Raw genomic sequence first — 16,241 nt, 5'->3', positions numbered from 1 at the left:
TAATTTGCCTGGGTCACCCATTTGGTGGTGGAGCCAAAAATGGGTTCCTTGATCTCCTAGCCTGGTGTTCCACCTGCTGTACTTCCTTAGGTGAGGTTTATTATGTCATTTTTATTCTGATGAAAAGATCATTTGGGAGACATCACCATTTTACAGATGAGATAACTAGGTGTATTGACTTGCCCAAAGTCTTATAAAAATAGTGGCAGCAAATAATAACAACAACAGCAGCAGTACTTTATATTTGAATAACACAGCGTCCCTATACCTGCTTTCAAATGCATTATCTAATTTAAACCTCAGAGAAGCTATATAAGGTAGATGTGACTATCCTCGTTTATCAAGGGAAGTACCAGTGCGCAGATAGTCTTAGTCAAGTAACCAAGGTCACACAGCCCAGAATTGGCAGAGCCAGGTCTCAAAGCTGCCTTTCACCTGAGAGAACAAGGAACACAATCTGTTCTTGTTTCCCAGTTCCTCTGATCTAATCTCTCCTAGAGCTGCAGCGATGTGCTCCAGGAGCGCTTTGCCGTGGAAATGAAATGCAGCTCTGCGCTCCGGCTCGCGGCCCTGCACATCCAGGAGCGGATCTACGCATGTGCCCAGCCACAGAAGATCTCTTTGAAATACATAGAGTGAGTGGCAGGGGACTTCTGTGTCCCGCCAGCAGCAGCTGTGTTGCATTTGTAACTTGGCTGGCCCTGGGCCAGGATGGCCAGATTCACAGAAAGCTGATAGTCACCCACCTACCCATCTGTCTGTTGTCTTCCCATTCATTTCCCTCTCCACCCTGTCCAACCCAGCCTGGCTTCCCCAGATATCAGAACCTGGCTGCTCCCTCTGGGGCAGAAACCAACTCCAGATGGAATGACACAGGATCCCTTTGTAATTTCCCAGTTCCTGGGAGGATGTCTCGGGAAATCAGTTGACAACTTCAGCATAAAGCTCTTCTGAGGGCAGGAATACCTTGAAAATTCATTTGGTGTGAACCAATCGTGTTGCATTAGATTCCTATTAGGGTAGTTTCAAGTCCTGAGGTTCTGATACCTCCTGATTCTCAGCTTAAAATTTCACCTTGCTCTGTGTGGTGTCACCCCGATTTGCTAACCTCTTGCCTGAGCATCAAAATCGGATGGGGAATTATATTTAAAAAAATAAAACAAATCCTTGGCCTTACCCCTGATATACTAGGTCAAATCTCTAGGGAGTGGTACCTGAGAATCTGTATTTTTAATGAGTTTGTTGGGAGGTTTTGAAGCTGTTAGGCTGGCATCATTCTGAAGCATGGCCTCAGGGATTCACAGGTGCTGTGTGTTGCCCCATGAGAGTGTGCTATACAGGTGTGATGAGTAATGAGCTCCTAGAATAATCATGGGGTTTAATTCCTGAATGGCTGGTTTTTGTGGAGTGTTTGTGTGTTTGAATCCATGGATAGATAGATAGATAATAGATAGATAGATAGATATTACACAAACACACACTCTTCATGTATATATTTACATACACTCCACAAAACCAGCCATATATATCTTCTGCTGAGAAAGAAGCTCATAATTACAATATTCTTAGAACACTAAGTACTGAATCAAATACAATTATGCCCTTCATTAGAGTCAAGTACACTGTAAAAATGGGCCTCCTTGTCTCCAATGTCTTGTGGCAGGAAGGATTGGGGAATAGAGAACTTTATATCTCCAACTTTGCTACGAAACATGAAAGGAAAAGACATCAAGAAAGCCATTAGCTTCCACATGAAGAGGAACCAGAATTTGCTGGAACCCAGACAGAAGGTAATGTAGCCACGGCCCCTGTCGATCACACAGCTGTCTGTTGTGAAACCTCAGGGAAAGAATTTTCAACATTGACTGCATTTTAGGCAAATGAAAACTCTGACTTCAACAGTCTTTTTCATTTTCTTTTTTCCTTACTTAAGCAACTTATTTCTGCTGCCCAGCTACGTTTAAATTACCTACAGATCCTTGGGGAACTCAAGACATACGGTGGGAAAATCTTTAATGCTACTTTAATGGTACGTATTAAACAACTGTGGGGTTCTACCCTTATAAAGGATGCAAGAGGTTCTCTGAAGATCAATGTATCTTTTAGCCTAAAATTCCTGAGGACTGGGTCATGGACTAGAATTTGTTTGGGAAACTAAATATTACACCATCGGGGAGTGTCTATCGAGCCATTGCTTAGAGCCAGCCCTCTGACAGATGCTGGGGGAGGCAGAGCTGAATGAGACGTGATTCCCACCCTAAAATGATGGAGCAAGGCACCCAACAAGACAGAGCAAAGCCACAAGAGGCACAGGACCATTGCTGTGGGGTTTGATGACAGAGGCCACCACTGCTAGCTTCAGGTTGAGTGGGGAAGAAGGGGTTAAGGAAAGGCAAGAAGGTTGGATTTGGCCAGATTTCAGTACAGAGGAAAGGTGTTCTGAGGGCAGGGTACTGTAAGAAGTTTACCCTGGAGCTTTGGGTATATGAAGGTAAAGAGGAAAAAATGGAAATCACGAAGGAAAGATAAGAATGTTAGACTGACTGCCATGCTGGGGCCCCGATTGTTCAGAAGAAGGGAAGAAGTGAGGGGTGGAAGGGTGAGAAGGGAAAAGAGAAGCAAAAGAGCCCCCTGCTGTGTTACCCTTTCCTCCCCTGGCCTGCTTTTTGGAGCCTAGGCCTAGAGCTATGTGCTTTGCTGCAGTCAGTGATGGGGGGTGTGGCCTAAGGGAACTCTCCCTCGCCACTCAGTCAGCCCCAGAACTCTCCAGCACAAAGCCAGACAATTTACCAATTATATATATATATATATATATATTTTTTTTTTTTTAAATACATATAATAACAAAGCTCCTTTCAGTGGATTTGGTGTGCCTCTCAGTCATTTACGGCAGTGATGGGTCAATTTAATCAGACTGCTGACCTAACAATGTAGATGGAAAAAGAGAATCAGTGTTTTGAGAGAAAGGAAGAGCATCAGATAGTCAGAGGAAGGGAAAAATAGATTGAGTCTTTGTACAAGTAGAGGACTAAATGGTAGAAAAGAGACTAGATCACAGCAAGGAAACTTGAAAGTACAAGAAAAACTACCCACTTTTTCCAAGGGCTAAACCTGACCTCTGCCAACTGTCTAGATCCCATCCCCAGCCCCTCTTTACCCTTCCTGTCTAAGGAAAGAACTGGTAGTGGGAGAAGAAACCAACCACATTGAACTGGCTCAGGGTGCTTGCTGGGTACTGGGGGTTACAAATGTAGATACATGCAGACTCTGTTGTCAGGGACCTTAGCATGGAATATGACTTAAATACAAAAAATTACAGTAAGAAGTCTTACCTCAGTGCTATCAGAGAAGTGCAGAGGATGTGGTGTGAAAACAACACAGAGGAAAAGGACTGTTGTGGTTTGAGGAGCAGGTCAGGCCGATGTTTTCTGTAGGCAGTAGGTTTTGATGGAAGCTTTTAAAGAAGGGTCAGGATTTCAGTAGGTAGTGATGACAGGCAAGGGATTCCAAGAGGAGGGCACAGCATGAATATAGGCACATAGGTGTGAAAGTATATGGTTGTGTTTATGGAACAGGTCAAAGTCCTGTGGTTTGATTCTCTATTGTTTAGTGTATTATGGGAGATAAATTTATACTTAATTTTTCTGTAGATGGGGCCCAGGTTAGGCTATCACCTAACTTGGTAGTCTAGGGGAGTGGTGGTGAGGACCTGAAATAAGAATCAAGGGGTTTTGTATCATGTCCTACATGTATAATGTATTTTTTCTCTAGCTTGTGGATGGAAACTAATTCCCTTTCCCCCCTTCTGCAGTTACAGGATAGAGAATCCTACATTGCCCTTCTAGTTGGAGCCAAGTATGGCATTAGCCACATTATCAACAGCAAACTCAACATCATGTCCACGTTGGCAGAGTTTGCAAACATCAGTCGTGTAGAGCTGACAGAAGAGTCTGAGAAAGTGAGCATGGTCAAAGTGCATCTTCAGGACATCAAGGTAATACATGGGGAAGAGATTTTTGAGTTCAGCTTCTGGAATCTGGGGCTAAATATTCAAGGGTAGTTTATATGGGTTTGGATATTAAGAAAGTCTAATGTCCAACATTTGCTTAAGAGGTGGAATTGTCCATCCTGTCCCATCAAAGGGAAAGTGATGAACAGGGTGCATTTTCCTGGACAGGTCCTAGAAGGTTTTTTATATAAACTGAGCTGGACCATGTACTTTCCTGATGGGTTCAGAAACTTAGATGGGAGCACCAGAGGGTTTTATTACATGCATGGGACCAGAATGGCTGCCCAAGATTTTGGGTGGCAGCAATTAAAATGGGTAAATGGTGTGGGGTACTTCCTGAGCCTCTCTGGAAGGTCCTACAGTTATCCTGCCTTCCTTTGATTTAATCCCAACATGCTCAGGGATGGTGCTTGATTCTTCTTATCCCCCTCTCCTCCTTCTCTACTCGCTCCTGCTCCTTTTCCTTTTCTAGGTCAGGTCTTGAAGGGGCCCCATGGTATGAATGAGGAGGGTAGGGTGGTTGGGATAGGGGGCTGTGGTTGGGATAGAGGGACAGGAGACATTGTGGAGATTGGATGGGAGGAACCCACTGTGCATGTGTGAGTGTGTGTGCATGCACGTGTGGTTGTGGGTGTGCACACGTGTGCACACTCATTTCAAGTCTTGTAGATGAGAAAATGGGACACCAGGGGGCCTGCCTGTGGACCATGGCTGGATTTAGTTGGAATCTCTCACTGGCGCCACATGGCCTTGTTGCCAGTCTTCAGACTATCCCTTAGCCCTTTATAAGCATAAGAGCTCTCTTTACCTTCAAAGGTTCTGACTTTGCTGCTGGAATCCAACAGTGCAAAAGACCTAGCCTGCCTGATTGCTGGGTACTACAGGCTATATGTCGACCCAGTTACCTCCGTTTTCCTCTGGCCGGGAAACAAACAACAGGTGCACCGGGTATCCGCTGAAGAAGGTGAGGTGCTGAGGCTTGCCCCAGTAAGGACAGGCCCATTTCACTGCCTTGTAGGTCAGGGCATCCTAAAAGGAGGTGGTGCATTGAATGGAGCTGAGACTCCCACTCAAGTGCAAGTAAGCAGTTGATCTTTCCAAAATCCTAAATAGAGAAGCTTTCTTTGTACCTGAGAGTCCCCTAAAGCCAAAGAAGGCTATGGAAGGTCTCTGATTCCCTGTAGTATTTTCTAACATCATCTCTAAGATCCACTGTATTTTATCTTTCTTTGCCAGTAAAACAAGATGTCACTTATTTGTTCAGAAAATACAGCTGACCTAGCTTCTCATCCCATTCCTGGGTACTCTATTGCATTCTCTTGAATTATAATAAAAATTCTCAACCTCACATGTTTAGAAGAAGGGGATACCTGGAGATAGAAGGGAAAATCATATGATGTAAGGAATGAAGTAGGGGAGGCCAGATGAGATGAACATTTTCCCAGGCCAACTCCCAGTTTCTACCAGGCTTTTGCTTCAGTGCTATTTTTTTTTTTAATTGGAGTATAGCTGTTTTACAATGTTGTGTTAGTTTCTGCCGCGCAGCTAAGTGGAGTTCCGTGTGCTATATGGCAGGTTCTCATTAGTTATCTATTTTATACATATTAGTTAGTGTATATATGTCAATCCCAATCTCCCAATTCATCCCATCCCCCCTTTCCTCCCTTGGTGCTTCACCACTATTGATGCAGCATTTTCCCAGTGGTTTGCTGATAAATGTTTAACAACTGTCTCTGCAGGGAAAAAACAAAACAAAACAGAATTCTAATTTGAAGCCATTGCCTATTTCCATGGCATAAACACTCCCACCATGACTAATTTCAAGCCCCCGATGTGCTGTCACTGAACATGAAGGTGGGGAGAGGTGCTCAGTAGCACACCGTTATATGGCATTTCCTCCATGTGGATAAAATAGGCATAAGTAATCATAGATATTGGATGATACTAAAGTAAAATAATTAGGAAGTGAAGATTTTGTGTGCTTGTTACCTTTGTCTTTGACACAATTTATGAACAAGGGATGATACTTCTGAATATGGTCAGGGAGACAGCGCCCCATGGGGTGGTGCTGTTGTGGAGGCCCGCTGGGGGTGCAGGGCAGGCGGCAGTGGTCACAGGAGGCCTCCAGAGCAGGAGGTATTTGAAAGAGGTCATGAAGAACATGGTGGAGTTAACCAGGCAAAGAAGGGAGGAGAGATCCTTTGAAGCAGAGGGGACACAATGGAGGCATGACACAGAGGGTTAAGGTCGTGACGTGTGAGAAGCTCGCTGTAGTGGCTGGAGCATGGGAAGGCTGCGGCGGGTGACCAGGCTGCTGAGGAGGGCTGGGGGCCGCACTGTGACAGGGTGACAAAGTTGCTGAGAAGAGATATGGGCCATCCTGTTAGAGGGTGACCAGACTGCTGAGGGGATCAGGGCCATCCTGTGAGAGGCCCCAACCTTAGTAGGAGAGCTTAGGTGCTTCCCTGTAGACAAGAGAAACCAAAAGAGGGTTTAAATAGAGTGTAATGTGATAAGAGAGAAGTTTAGAAGGATCACACCTGGAGGCTTACGGTGCATGAGAAATTGGAGACCTGGCTCAATGCCCGCCCCCAACCCTCTCACCATGAATCCCTCCCAAGTACCAGCAGTGGATGACTTTCCACTTTCCTAGAAGTCCTATAGCACCAGTAGGTCCCTATGCCAGGCTTCAGAATGGTGCCAGCCTAGCAGCCTCAGAAGTCCCCATAAAGTTGCTAAAATACATATTCTTGGGCCCCACTCCCTAGATATCAGACTCAGTTCATCAGGGCTAGGTCCAAGGATCTGTTTTGTTTTGTTTTTTTTTTAATATGATTCCCTATCTGATTTTGATGCCCAGTCAGGACAGAGCTGAGAGTTTTAGGAGGGGCTTAGCAAACCAACTAAATACCCAGATGTTTCCATGGACAGATAGATCTCCTTGGAGATGGAGGTAATCCTGTGTCCTTTAGTGGTTGTTCAGATAGATGTGGCAAAGGAGACTTGACACTGTGGGGAGAACATGGAATTTGGAGTCCCATGGACGCTGTGTCAGTCAGTGTAGCATGATCTGGGCCTGTCACCCTTCTGAACCTCAGTTCTCACATCTGGAAACTGGGAGGGCAGGCAGAGAGGGGGGCGGGAGGACACATAAGCATCTGCCTGTCCCCAAATACTGTTTTGTAACCCTTGGTGTCTCTCCTGTGTTGCAGGCTATGAATCCAGGGCATGCAGTGACTCCGAGGAGTCCTCTGAAGTGGACTGCGTGTTGGAGCCCCTCTCTGACAGACACCTGCTGAAGCTGGGCCCCTGCAGACCACTTGTAGAAGAGGAGCAGCCTCCTGGGGACAGCTCCACGCCTGAGGTGGCCGGGAAAGGCCCAAGCACCTGCGGGGCCAGCAGCAAAACAGACAGTGCTGAGTCGGAGGCATCGGACTCGGCCAACACTGAGAGCCGAGGCTGCAGAACCAGTGGCTCGAGCGAGTCCATGGACGCCCTGGAAGAGGATGACCTGGACGCCTGCTCCTCCAGCAGGTCCGGCTTCTTCCACCTGGGCTCAGTAGGCTTCCCAGAGAATCTTGATTCTGACAGCCAAGAGGAGAGAAGCAGGATCGAAACCAGTGGCTTTCTCTGTCTCCTGGACCTGGCTCAGAGAGCCAACCCTGAGTGCCAGAAGACAGAGTTTTCTGAGAGTCCCGCTCCTGAGACCTTCAGCTGGGGACCGGAACTGAGCGCGGTCAGGCTGGACCCCAGGATGTACGAGGGCAGCCAGATTGACTACTACAACCTGTGCACCAATGTCTCCCCCGCCAGCCACCTGAGCGACAGCTCGGACAGCACAGCTTCCCGGCAGGGTCGGGGCCTGGCAGCCTGGGCCCAGCAGGGCGGGCCTGAGGCCCAGCCCAGCTCCACGCTGCAAGCACTGGCCCCGTGCCTGCCGCTGGCCTTGGAGGATGGCAGTTCGGATGAGGAATACTATGATGCAGCTGACAAGCTCACACCCCCAGATGCCTTCTCAGGTGAGCCCTCCCTCGTAGATCTGCAGATTGTGCAGGCAGCTCCTCAGTACCCACCGGGGGCCCGGGCCAAGCTTGATGGGAAAACAGGTAGGTAAAGCACGGTCCTTGTTCTCTTTTGAGGTGGGCCAGCTGGGCTCAGTGGATCACATTACGGGCATCCCGACTTCAAGTAAGGGCTACAAGGGAGGTTCAGAGAACTGTGGGCAGGCAGAGATGGGTGGCATTAATTCAACAGTGGGAATCAGGGAAGGCTTCCCAGAAGAGGCAGCAAATGGGCCAGGCGTTGTAAGATGGACAGAATTTACACAGAAAGAAAAGGGTTTGACAGCCCAGCAGAGGGAAGCAGCTGTGCCATTGTTGACCCCAAAGCTTTAAATGAGGCCTTGAAACAAAAAGAACCTAACTGACAGGCTGTTGGTGGCCGTGAAGGGACCCAGACATAAGGCAGGGGGATCATGTTTCTTTCAGGATCCTCATCCCTTCCTCCACAAAGAGTGTGGGGTGTCTTTCCACACAGAATGACTTCCTAAGCTGACCTGAGATCCTTGCGGGACATTTACACACACACACACAAACACACACACACACACACACACACACACACTCTCACTCTGCACTCTGAAGAAAAAAATTGGAAAATAGCACACAGACATTAGGGGTGACCTACTAAGAGCTGGGGAAGCTGCAGCCCTTTTCTTTGTTCCAGCCCTTTCCTGTTGCTCCCTGCCCTCTAGTGGTTTCCCGTTGCTCGTGGGAGAAAGGCCAGCTTCTTAGCAGCCCCCGCAAGGTTTCTTGAGGCCCTCTGTGACATGGCCTCTGCCTGTTTCTCTCCTTCCCCCTGAGCCCTCTCCATGCATTCCTGCCACACAGACCTCCTTGCCATTCTTTAAAAGTGCCCAGCTCTTTTCTACTTCCAGCCTTTGCGCATGCTGCTCTTTCCACCTGAAACATTCCTCACCCTGATCTTTGGCTGCTGATGCCCATCCATCTATCAGGCCCCGACTGGAAATTCACTTCCTCTGGGAATACTAACCAGACTGCCAGGACTAGGGCAGGTCTCCCCATCCCTGTCACACACCCTGGGTGCTTCCTGCCTGGCACATAGCACTGCCTGTAGTTGCATATTTATTTCTGTGATTTTTGTATTGACGTTTCTCTCCTTCACTAAACCGAAAACTCCTTTGAGTGTGGGAACTGTGCATTTCACACTCATCTCTGTGTCCTGGCACATAGTGCCTGGCAGTTGCTGCTAAATGGATGAATGAATGCACTCTCCACCATCTACCCTGACTTCATTAACTGACATAGAAACCTATGGCCAGATTGTGCCCTGCTTCCCACAGAACCCAGCCAACTGCCATCCATGCCCCCAGCCTTGCCCTGCTGGGTCAGCCATTGTGCTAGAGGCAAGATGGGCGTGAGACAGACCATCAGTCAAGGCCTTCCTTTATGGGAGTGCAGTCAGGGATATAAGGTCCACACTGGATACTCCCTCTTTTACAGAGAGCCAGTGAGGTGCTGGGGAGACAGCCCAGACCTGGGACTCCTGAGCCTGGGGTCTGGTCTGGCCCCTGACTCACTGTGGGAGCCTCTCCCTTTTTAGGCTTCAGAAACACCCTTGGTCAGTGGCTGTAGGTGGCCTAGAGCGGCAATTCCAAAACGTGGCTGGAATTCCAAAACATCGAAATCACCCAAGGGACCTGGTTAAAATACTGTAAATTCCTAGATCCCAGCCTCAGAGATTCTGATTTAGGAGGTCTGAGGAGCAGCCTAGGATTTGATGAAGTTTTTAATAAAGTTCAGCCAGGGTGCAAAAAACTGGTCTAAGAGCCCTCTGATTCTCAGGTGCTAGCCTGTGATTTTAATTCCTTCCAGCTGATTCCCAGGACTTCTTCACAAAAGTGCGTCTCCTTGCAGAAGGATCCATCCTGGTATGCACAAGACCCCTCATGCCCATGACTGAGAGTCACAGCCACTTTTTGTCAAAAGAAAGCTCGCTTGGAACCCTCACCCATGTAGTGACAGTCATAACAATGACAGCACTGGCTCCCTTTAGTGAACACCCATTAAGCACAGGCCTTGTGCTAGGAGCTTGATACGTACTAAGTCATCTAACCAGCATGGCAGTGCTGATTGACACCACTGGTATTGACTGACTTGGGTTAATGTAAGCACAGAGAGAAAGTGTTGGAAGGATGTAAGATAGCTTAGAGAATTGCCAGCAGAGGTGAAGACCTGGTTCAGACACAGGCAGCAACCAGATCCGGGGGTGGGGTAGCAGGATTCTTAATTGTACTGTCAGGATACTGTGGCTGCAAAGAATGGGCTCTACTGTTTTTTGGTTTTTGTTTTTTTAATCAATGTGTTTGAGTTTGAAATTTTAGGAAATTTTGTGACTGACTTTCTAGGTCATAAATCTGACCACTTGGCTGATGTGGGTAGGGCCCCTTCATTAATAGTTCCAGCAGACTGTAACCATTGGGGAGATGTCATTCCCCAAAAGGAAGTTGGGGTACTGTAACCAAAAGATAAGGCAATGGATCTTGGGCAACCAAGAACCAAAAAAGGTCTACCACGGTGATCATCCCCATCTTTCAGAAGAGGAAATTGAGGAGCTCAAGATTTAACATGCCCACGGTTACATAGCCCAGCCAGGATTTGAACCCAGGCAATCCTGAGTCCTGAGCCCAAGATCTATAAGTCTCTTTGTTTTTCTGCTTTTCATGTTCTTTTTCCTTTCTTGATTCTCAGGGCTCAGAGCTGCTTCTGCTGCAGACACCAGTGCCACAAGCTCACAGAATAAGGCCAGCACTTGCAGCCCTGAGGACAGCCTGAATCCTGGGCCAGGGGGAAGACAGCCAAGCAGAAGGGGAGGGGTGAAGAAGTATGCCAAGACCCTGAGGAAAAGAAGGTCTTTCCTACAGACCGACTACACCTGTCAGGTCTCATTTCCCCTGATGCCATCAGCCTCCCTGGAGAGCGTGGACGACGTGTGCTACTATGACCGGGAGCCCTACCTGGCCCTCAGTGCACCCTCCCCAACTGTGTCCTGTCTGCAAGACGTGCAGGGTGAGCCTGGCCTCCTGGAGACCAAGGCCCTGGGGCTGCTGGCTCCCCTGAGGGAGACCAAGAGCAAAAACCCAGCCACCCGGGCCATGGAGATGGAGCCTGAGACCATGGAAACCAAGTCGGTAATCGACTCTCGAGTGTTTTCTATTTCTGCCATTCGCCTCCGGATTGACCCCAGCCATAAAGAGAATTCTGGGATTGCCCCTCTGACCGCCAGTGTTGCCAGTTCCCCAGCAAACACTCCTCACAGTCCCAACCCAGGCTCATCTGGCCCAGATACGGCTCAGCTAGGGCTTCCCCAGACCTTATCTCCATTTCAGGACTCGGATGGCAGTGCCCTCCGAGAACTTGCCATGGAGCTTGGGGACAGCACCTCCTCCCTCTCCAGTGCTGACTTGAACCCAGACAGAATCTGCCTGACCGTCAGCCCAGGGCCACATAATATCTCTCAAGGAGACACACTAGAGCTGGGAGGGGTCCAGATAGAAAGAGGACTGGGATCTCTGTTTACAAATCATATGCAAGAAACTGCCCCCCAGGACCCAGGGTCTCTGTTGTCTCCTCGAGACAGGCCTAGAAGTGGTGAATGTGGAATAAATTCAGAAGAGAAGATGGCTTCTTTCCCTACGAAGGAGGAGCAGCAAGGACAACTATCTTTGGAACATGATAGAGAAGTTACAAACAAAAATGGCACCAACTTATTTCGTGATGAATCTGAGAAGGATCCAGGTGACCCCAAGGGTGACGTGTTGAATGCTGTTCCACAGACTATTGGTGTCAGTGCTCCAGCTGGTGGCATGGTAGCCTCCCTCTCCTTGGAGACTCCTGTAACAAGGACTGAACAGACCCCACCACATTCCCCCAGAGACCCCCAAGGACAAAGCAGAGAAACCCCAGGCCAAGCCTGCCAGGCCCAAGAACAAAAACTATTGGCAGAGCTGGATTTAGACCCGGGTTTCTCGCTTAGGGACCAGACCATTTCATCAGCTTTCCCTCTGGAGGAGGTCAAGGCAGAGCCACCTAACCATGTGATAGGAGAAGATACCACCCCTAGGGACACTCCTCAGCAGGTCTGTTTGAATCCAGGGCCTTCTCTGCCAGAGCCACTACCGTGTTCCCAAGAGGAGCCCCACTTAGAAGGTTCAAATCATTGTTCACTGCCAGAAAGCAAAGATAAAAGCCCTAGCATGTGCCTTCCTAATGAGAAGTCTTTCCTGTGCTTTGCCCCAGAAAGCTATCCTAAAGTTTCTGCCAGTCTCAGGACGGCCACATCTTCGGGGTTTGCAGGCGTGAATGAGACTGTGGCCCCTAGGACTGGGATGGAGCAGTGCAGCTGCCAGTTCTCCTATGCCACGTGCTTCCGTGGCCTGCAGCCAGAGACGGAGGAGGAAGACAGGGGCCTGGAAGCACACCCCACAGCCCCCCTCACCTCGCCACCCTCTGCAGGAGGCCAGCTGGCCCTGCCCTGGAGGCCTGCCCGGGCCCACAGCTGCAGCACTGAGCCCCTGTCGAGGAACAGCCACATCTGGCCAGAGTACTGCACCAGGGCTCTGAGACAGCTGAAAGCTGCCCCTGCCAGCACCCCCGAGGGATTCGTCCAACTCACGGAGAGCTTGCTGGAATTACAGGACATTTTAGAAGCTTCCTGGGGAAATGGGAACACGCACCCTTCCGAGAAGTGCACCTGGCACTTTTCTGAAAGCCGGAGCCGCCTCTGCATGGGCTCCCAAAAGCTCCTGTTGAGCTGTCAGCACGTGATCAGAATGGACCAGTCCCCCGAGGAGATGCAGGGTGCTGTGCGCGACACCTTCCAGCACCTGGTCCAGCTGGCCAGCCTGTGCTTCCAGTTCACAGCCTGCAGCCGCTGCTCCACTCGACACAGAGAGGCAGCGGGGAACCTGAGGGATGTGGTGTACACCTACCACCAGTTTGTGGAGGCCGCTAAGCTCACCTGCGAGAGAGGCTACCATGACCTGAGTGTGAAACTCTTGGCCCGTCAGTGTACGGCCCTCACAGCCGCTGTATTCTGTTTGACCCAGAAGTTCTGGGTCTCCACTGCCCTGTGAGCAGGCCAGTTGCCCAGACCCCCTGCCCTGCCCTGGACACTTCCCTGAGCAGCTCCTACCATTCCTCTGCCCACCTCTCTCAAATGTTTATTATTTAGAGTGTTCAAATAAACTGCTGCTTAATCTTGCCTGAATCATACAGAGTGATGACAAGTTTGGGTCAAAAGCATCTGCTCATATTCAACAAACATTCACTGGCTTATTCATAAAGATGAGTAAGACGAGCCCCTGCCCCTGGCCAGGATGCTCACAGCCCCTCTGGGTGGGTACAGATAAGCAGATTGCCATCAGTAATGTGTGTACCCTAGGAGGAGCATACCCTGCGAGTGTGGAAGCAAGAAGTCACAAACTGTCCCAAGAAGGCAGGGATGAGGGAGGAAGGTGGAGTCACTGAAAAATTGTCTTGACTTCTCATATCACACTGATTTGGCAATAACCTCTGCAAATAGGAGTGAACACTTGGGATATTTGATAGATTCCACCTTCACAAGTTTTGGTTTGCAGCACCTGTGCCTGGAGGCCTGGTATTCTTGGCGGCCTCGCTGCGATAAGCATAGGTTGCCACTAGGTGGCAGTAAGCACCTTAGTTGCATGGCCCCCCATATCCATGTGTGTGCTCTGTGCTTTACCTGAAATTAACTCCACCCTCTATCCGTTTTAAATATCTAAAAAGGCAAACATTAAAACCCTGAACTAGATTTGCCTTTTTAAGAATAATATTAGAGCAAAAGAAATATATTCAGTACCTTTCTAATTCCAGTAGAGCCACTTAATCCCTGTTAATCTTGGTGGGACCTTGGTCGGACATGCTACTTAACCTCTCAGTGCTTTGGTTTTCTCTCCTGAATATTGGGGATACTAGTGCCTGCTTTGTAGGGTAGAAATCTAGTAAATACTCAATAAAAGTTAGTAATAATCCCCAAAGTTTATGGATTCTTCTCCTAGTCTGAAACCCTTCCTTGCATTTTGTTTTCAGACTCCAGGAAAACTGACCTGAAGACAGCCTTGGGAGGCCTTTTTCCCCTGGCTTTTCTGTCCAGGCAAAAGGTGGTTTAGACACTCACTTTGGGCTATCAGAGTTTACTCAAGGGGTCCTTCTGGGGCTCCTGATCAGTTGTGGGCTCAGTGCTTCCTCTGCAATTTGTCTCCTCTAAAGCTCCCTAATTTCTCTCCTTCACCCAGCAAAAGCAGGGCAAAGGTGAGGGTGTTAAGTGACATACCCAAGCTCTTGCCAATCAGAAGGAAAGCACTATTTGGGGAGAAGAGAAGAGAATCTACCCATCCCCTGTTACCAGTTACTTGTTAACTAGTAGCCAGTTAACCAGTACTAGTGCCAGGAAAAGATTTATTTTCTTAAAGGCCTGTTTCTTTTCACAGAATACTTTGAATAAAATTTAAATAAGGCTCTTGAAAACAGATTTAAAGTGATTTCATGACAATGGAAAATAGGAACAATAGGACACCCAAATACTAAAAATTGTATGATGCTAAACAGGACTTGAATACTTTTACTGTGTTCACAAGCTTAGCGAAGGAGCTCAGGACTTCAACTCAATCAGAGCTTGAATCCTGGCAGTGTTGTTATAGCTGCTTCTCTGGGCCTCATTTTCCCCAAATGACAAAAGGAAGTAACACTCGTCTCATTTAGTGACGGCCTACAATGTGCCAGATGCCTTATTTAGATAACTTGAATACATTTTCTTATCAACACAACACCCTAAACTAGAGATTGTTATATAATACACATTCAGCATTATTGTGAGAAATAAATTCTCATGGAAGGCAGGATGGAGACTGTGAAGCCTCAGGCACAGGCACTCAGATGTTTGTTTCCTTCTTCCTTTGCTTCCTCTCCCCTCAAATCCGTTAGCTTCCTTGGGTTGCTACTGTATGGAGCTGGCATTTTTGCTCTGAGCCCCCATGAGGTGTACTAAGTCCCAGAAGTTCTGAAGCAACCCCTCACTGCTTGTTGAGAAGCTAAAGTACAGGGGGTTTGCCATGTTTAGCACTTTCTCTGAGATACACAGCTCCCTACATGAGAGCAGGACAGGACTGCCTACTCCCCAACACAAGAATCAATTGTTTAATGACTGAGAAACGACTGGATATTTACACTCCTTCATTTTTGCACCCACCGTCATATTGGCGGATTTATTTCTTTAAACAAACATCTATGGTACACCCATGCCAGGGTGCCTGATGTAGGATTATGGATGTAAATAGTTGGGTGAGAATCTTATCTGCAAGGGCTCCTGGTCCAAGAGGTAAGACGACATGTAGAGATAGAGACCCACCTAAGACATGGTGTGCTCAGGACCACCAAAGAGAACAGATAAGGTGCTGTGAGAGCTCAAAGGAGAGAAGTAATTTGGGGGTGTTGGGGGGGGAGTGGTGATCAGGGAAGGCTTCCTGTAGGAGGCAGCATTAATTAGAACTAGTATGTCAAGAAGTGTTGATTGCGGACTTCCCTGGTGGCACAGTGGTTAAGAATCTGCCTGCCAATGCAGGGGACACGGGTTCAAGCCCTGATCTGGGAAGATCCCACATGCCATGGAGCAACTAAGCCCATACACCACAACTACTGAGCATGCGCTCTAGAGCCCATGAGCCACAACTACTGAGCCTGTGTGCCACAACTACTGAAGCCTGCGTGCCTAGAGCCCGTGCTCCGCAACAAGAGAAGCCACCACAATGAGAAGCCCGCGCACCGCAAGGAAGAGTAGCCCCTGCTCGCTGCAACTAGAGAAAGCCCACACGCAGCAAGGAAGACCCAACGCAGCCAAAAATAAATAAATAAATAAATAAATTTATAAAAATAAAGTAGTTTTTTTTTTTTAAAAAAAAAGAAGTATTGATTGAGTAGCTATTGTGTGTCAGGTCCTGATTTTGGTAGATAGGAAGGTAAGTTTTTCTCAAGAAGGGAGAAAAATCACTTGTTTGTTTATCCTGTTGACAAATATTTACTGTGCATTGGCACCGGGAATACAATCACTAACATGATAGATGTAAGTCCCCTCAAGGAACTTATTATCAGCAGGGAAGACATAGGGAAAAAAAAAGATTACTGATAGGTGAAGA

The 16,241-nt window shown here is 48.1% G+C and overlaps 1 protein-coding gene across 1 annotated transcript in view; it reads left to right on the top strand.

Moving 5' to 3' along the window:
• FRMPD1 (FERM and PDZ domain containing 1) overlaps nt 1-15,993 on the top strand; it is an 84,911-nt gene extending 68,918 nt beyond the window's left edge. Inside the window, exons 8-14 of the mRNA XM_082469525.1 lie at nt 499-635; nt 1,664-1,790; nt 1,934-2,029; nt 3,812-3,994; nt 4,826-4,973; nt 7,222-8,028; nt 10,780-15,993. Coding sequence (XP_082325651.1) covers nt 499-635; nt 1,664-1,790; nt 1,934-2,029; nt 3,812-3,994; nt 4,826-4,973; nt 7,222-8,028; nt 10,780-13,163 — 3,882 coding nt within the window. The 3' untranslated portion in view covers nt 13,164-15,993. The remainder of the gene's footprint in view (nt 1-498; nt 636-1,663; nt 1,791-1,933; nt 2,030-3,811; nt 3,995-4,825; nt 4,974-7,221; nt 8,029-10,779) is intronic.
• Nucleotides 15,994-16,241: the final 248 nt, after the last annotated feature.

Source organism: Balaenoptera physalus (assembly GCF_965194825.1).
Source record: "Balaenoptera physalus genome assembly, chromosome: 7".
NCBI lineage: Eukaryota > Metazoa > Chordata > Mammalia > Artiodactyla > Balaenopteridae > Balaenoptera > Balaenoptera physalus.
This window is presented reverse-complemented; position numbering and strand designations above follow the sequence as displayed.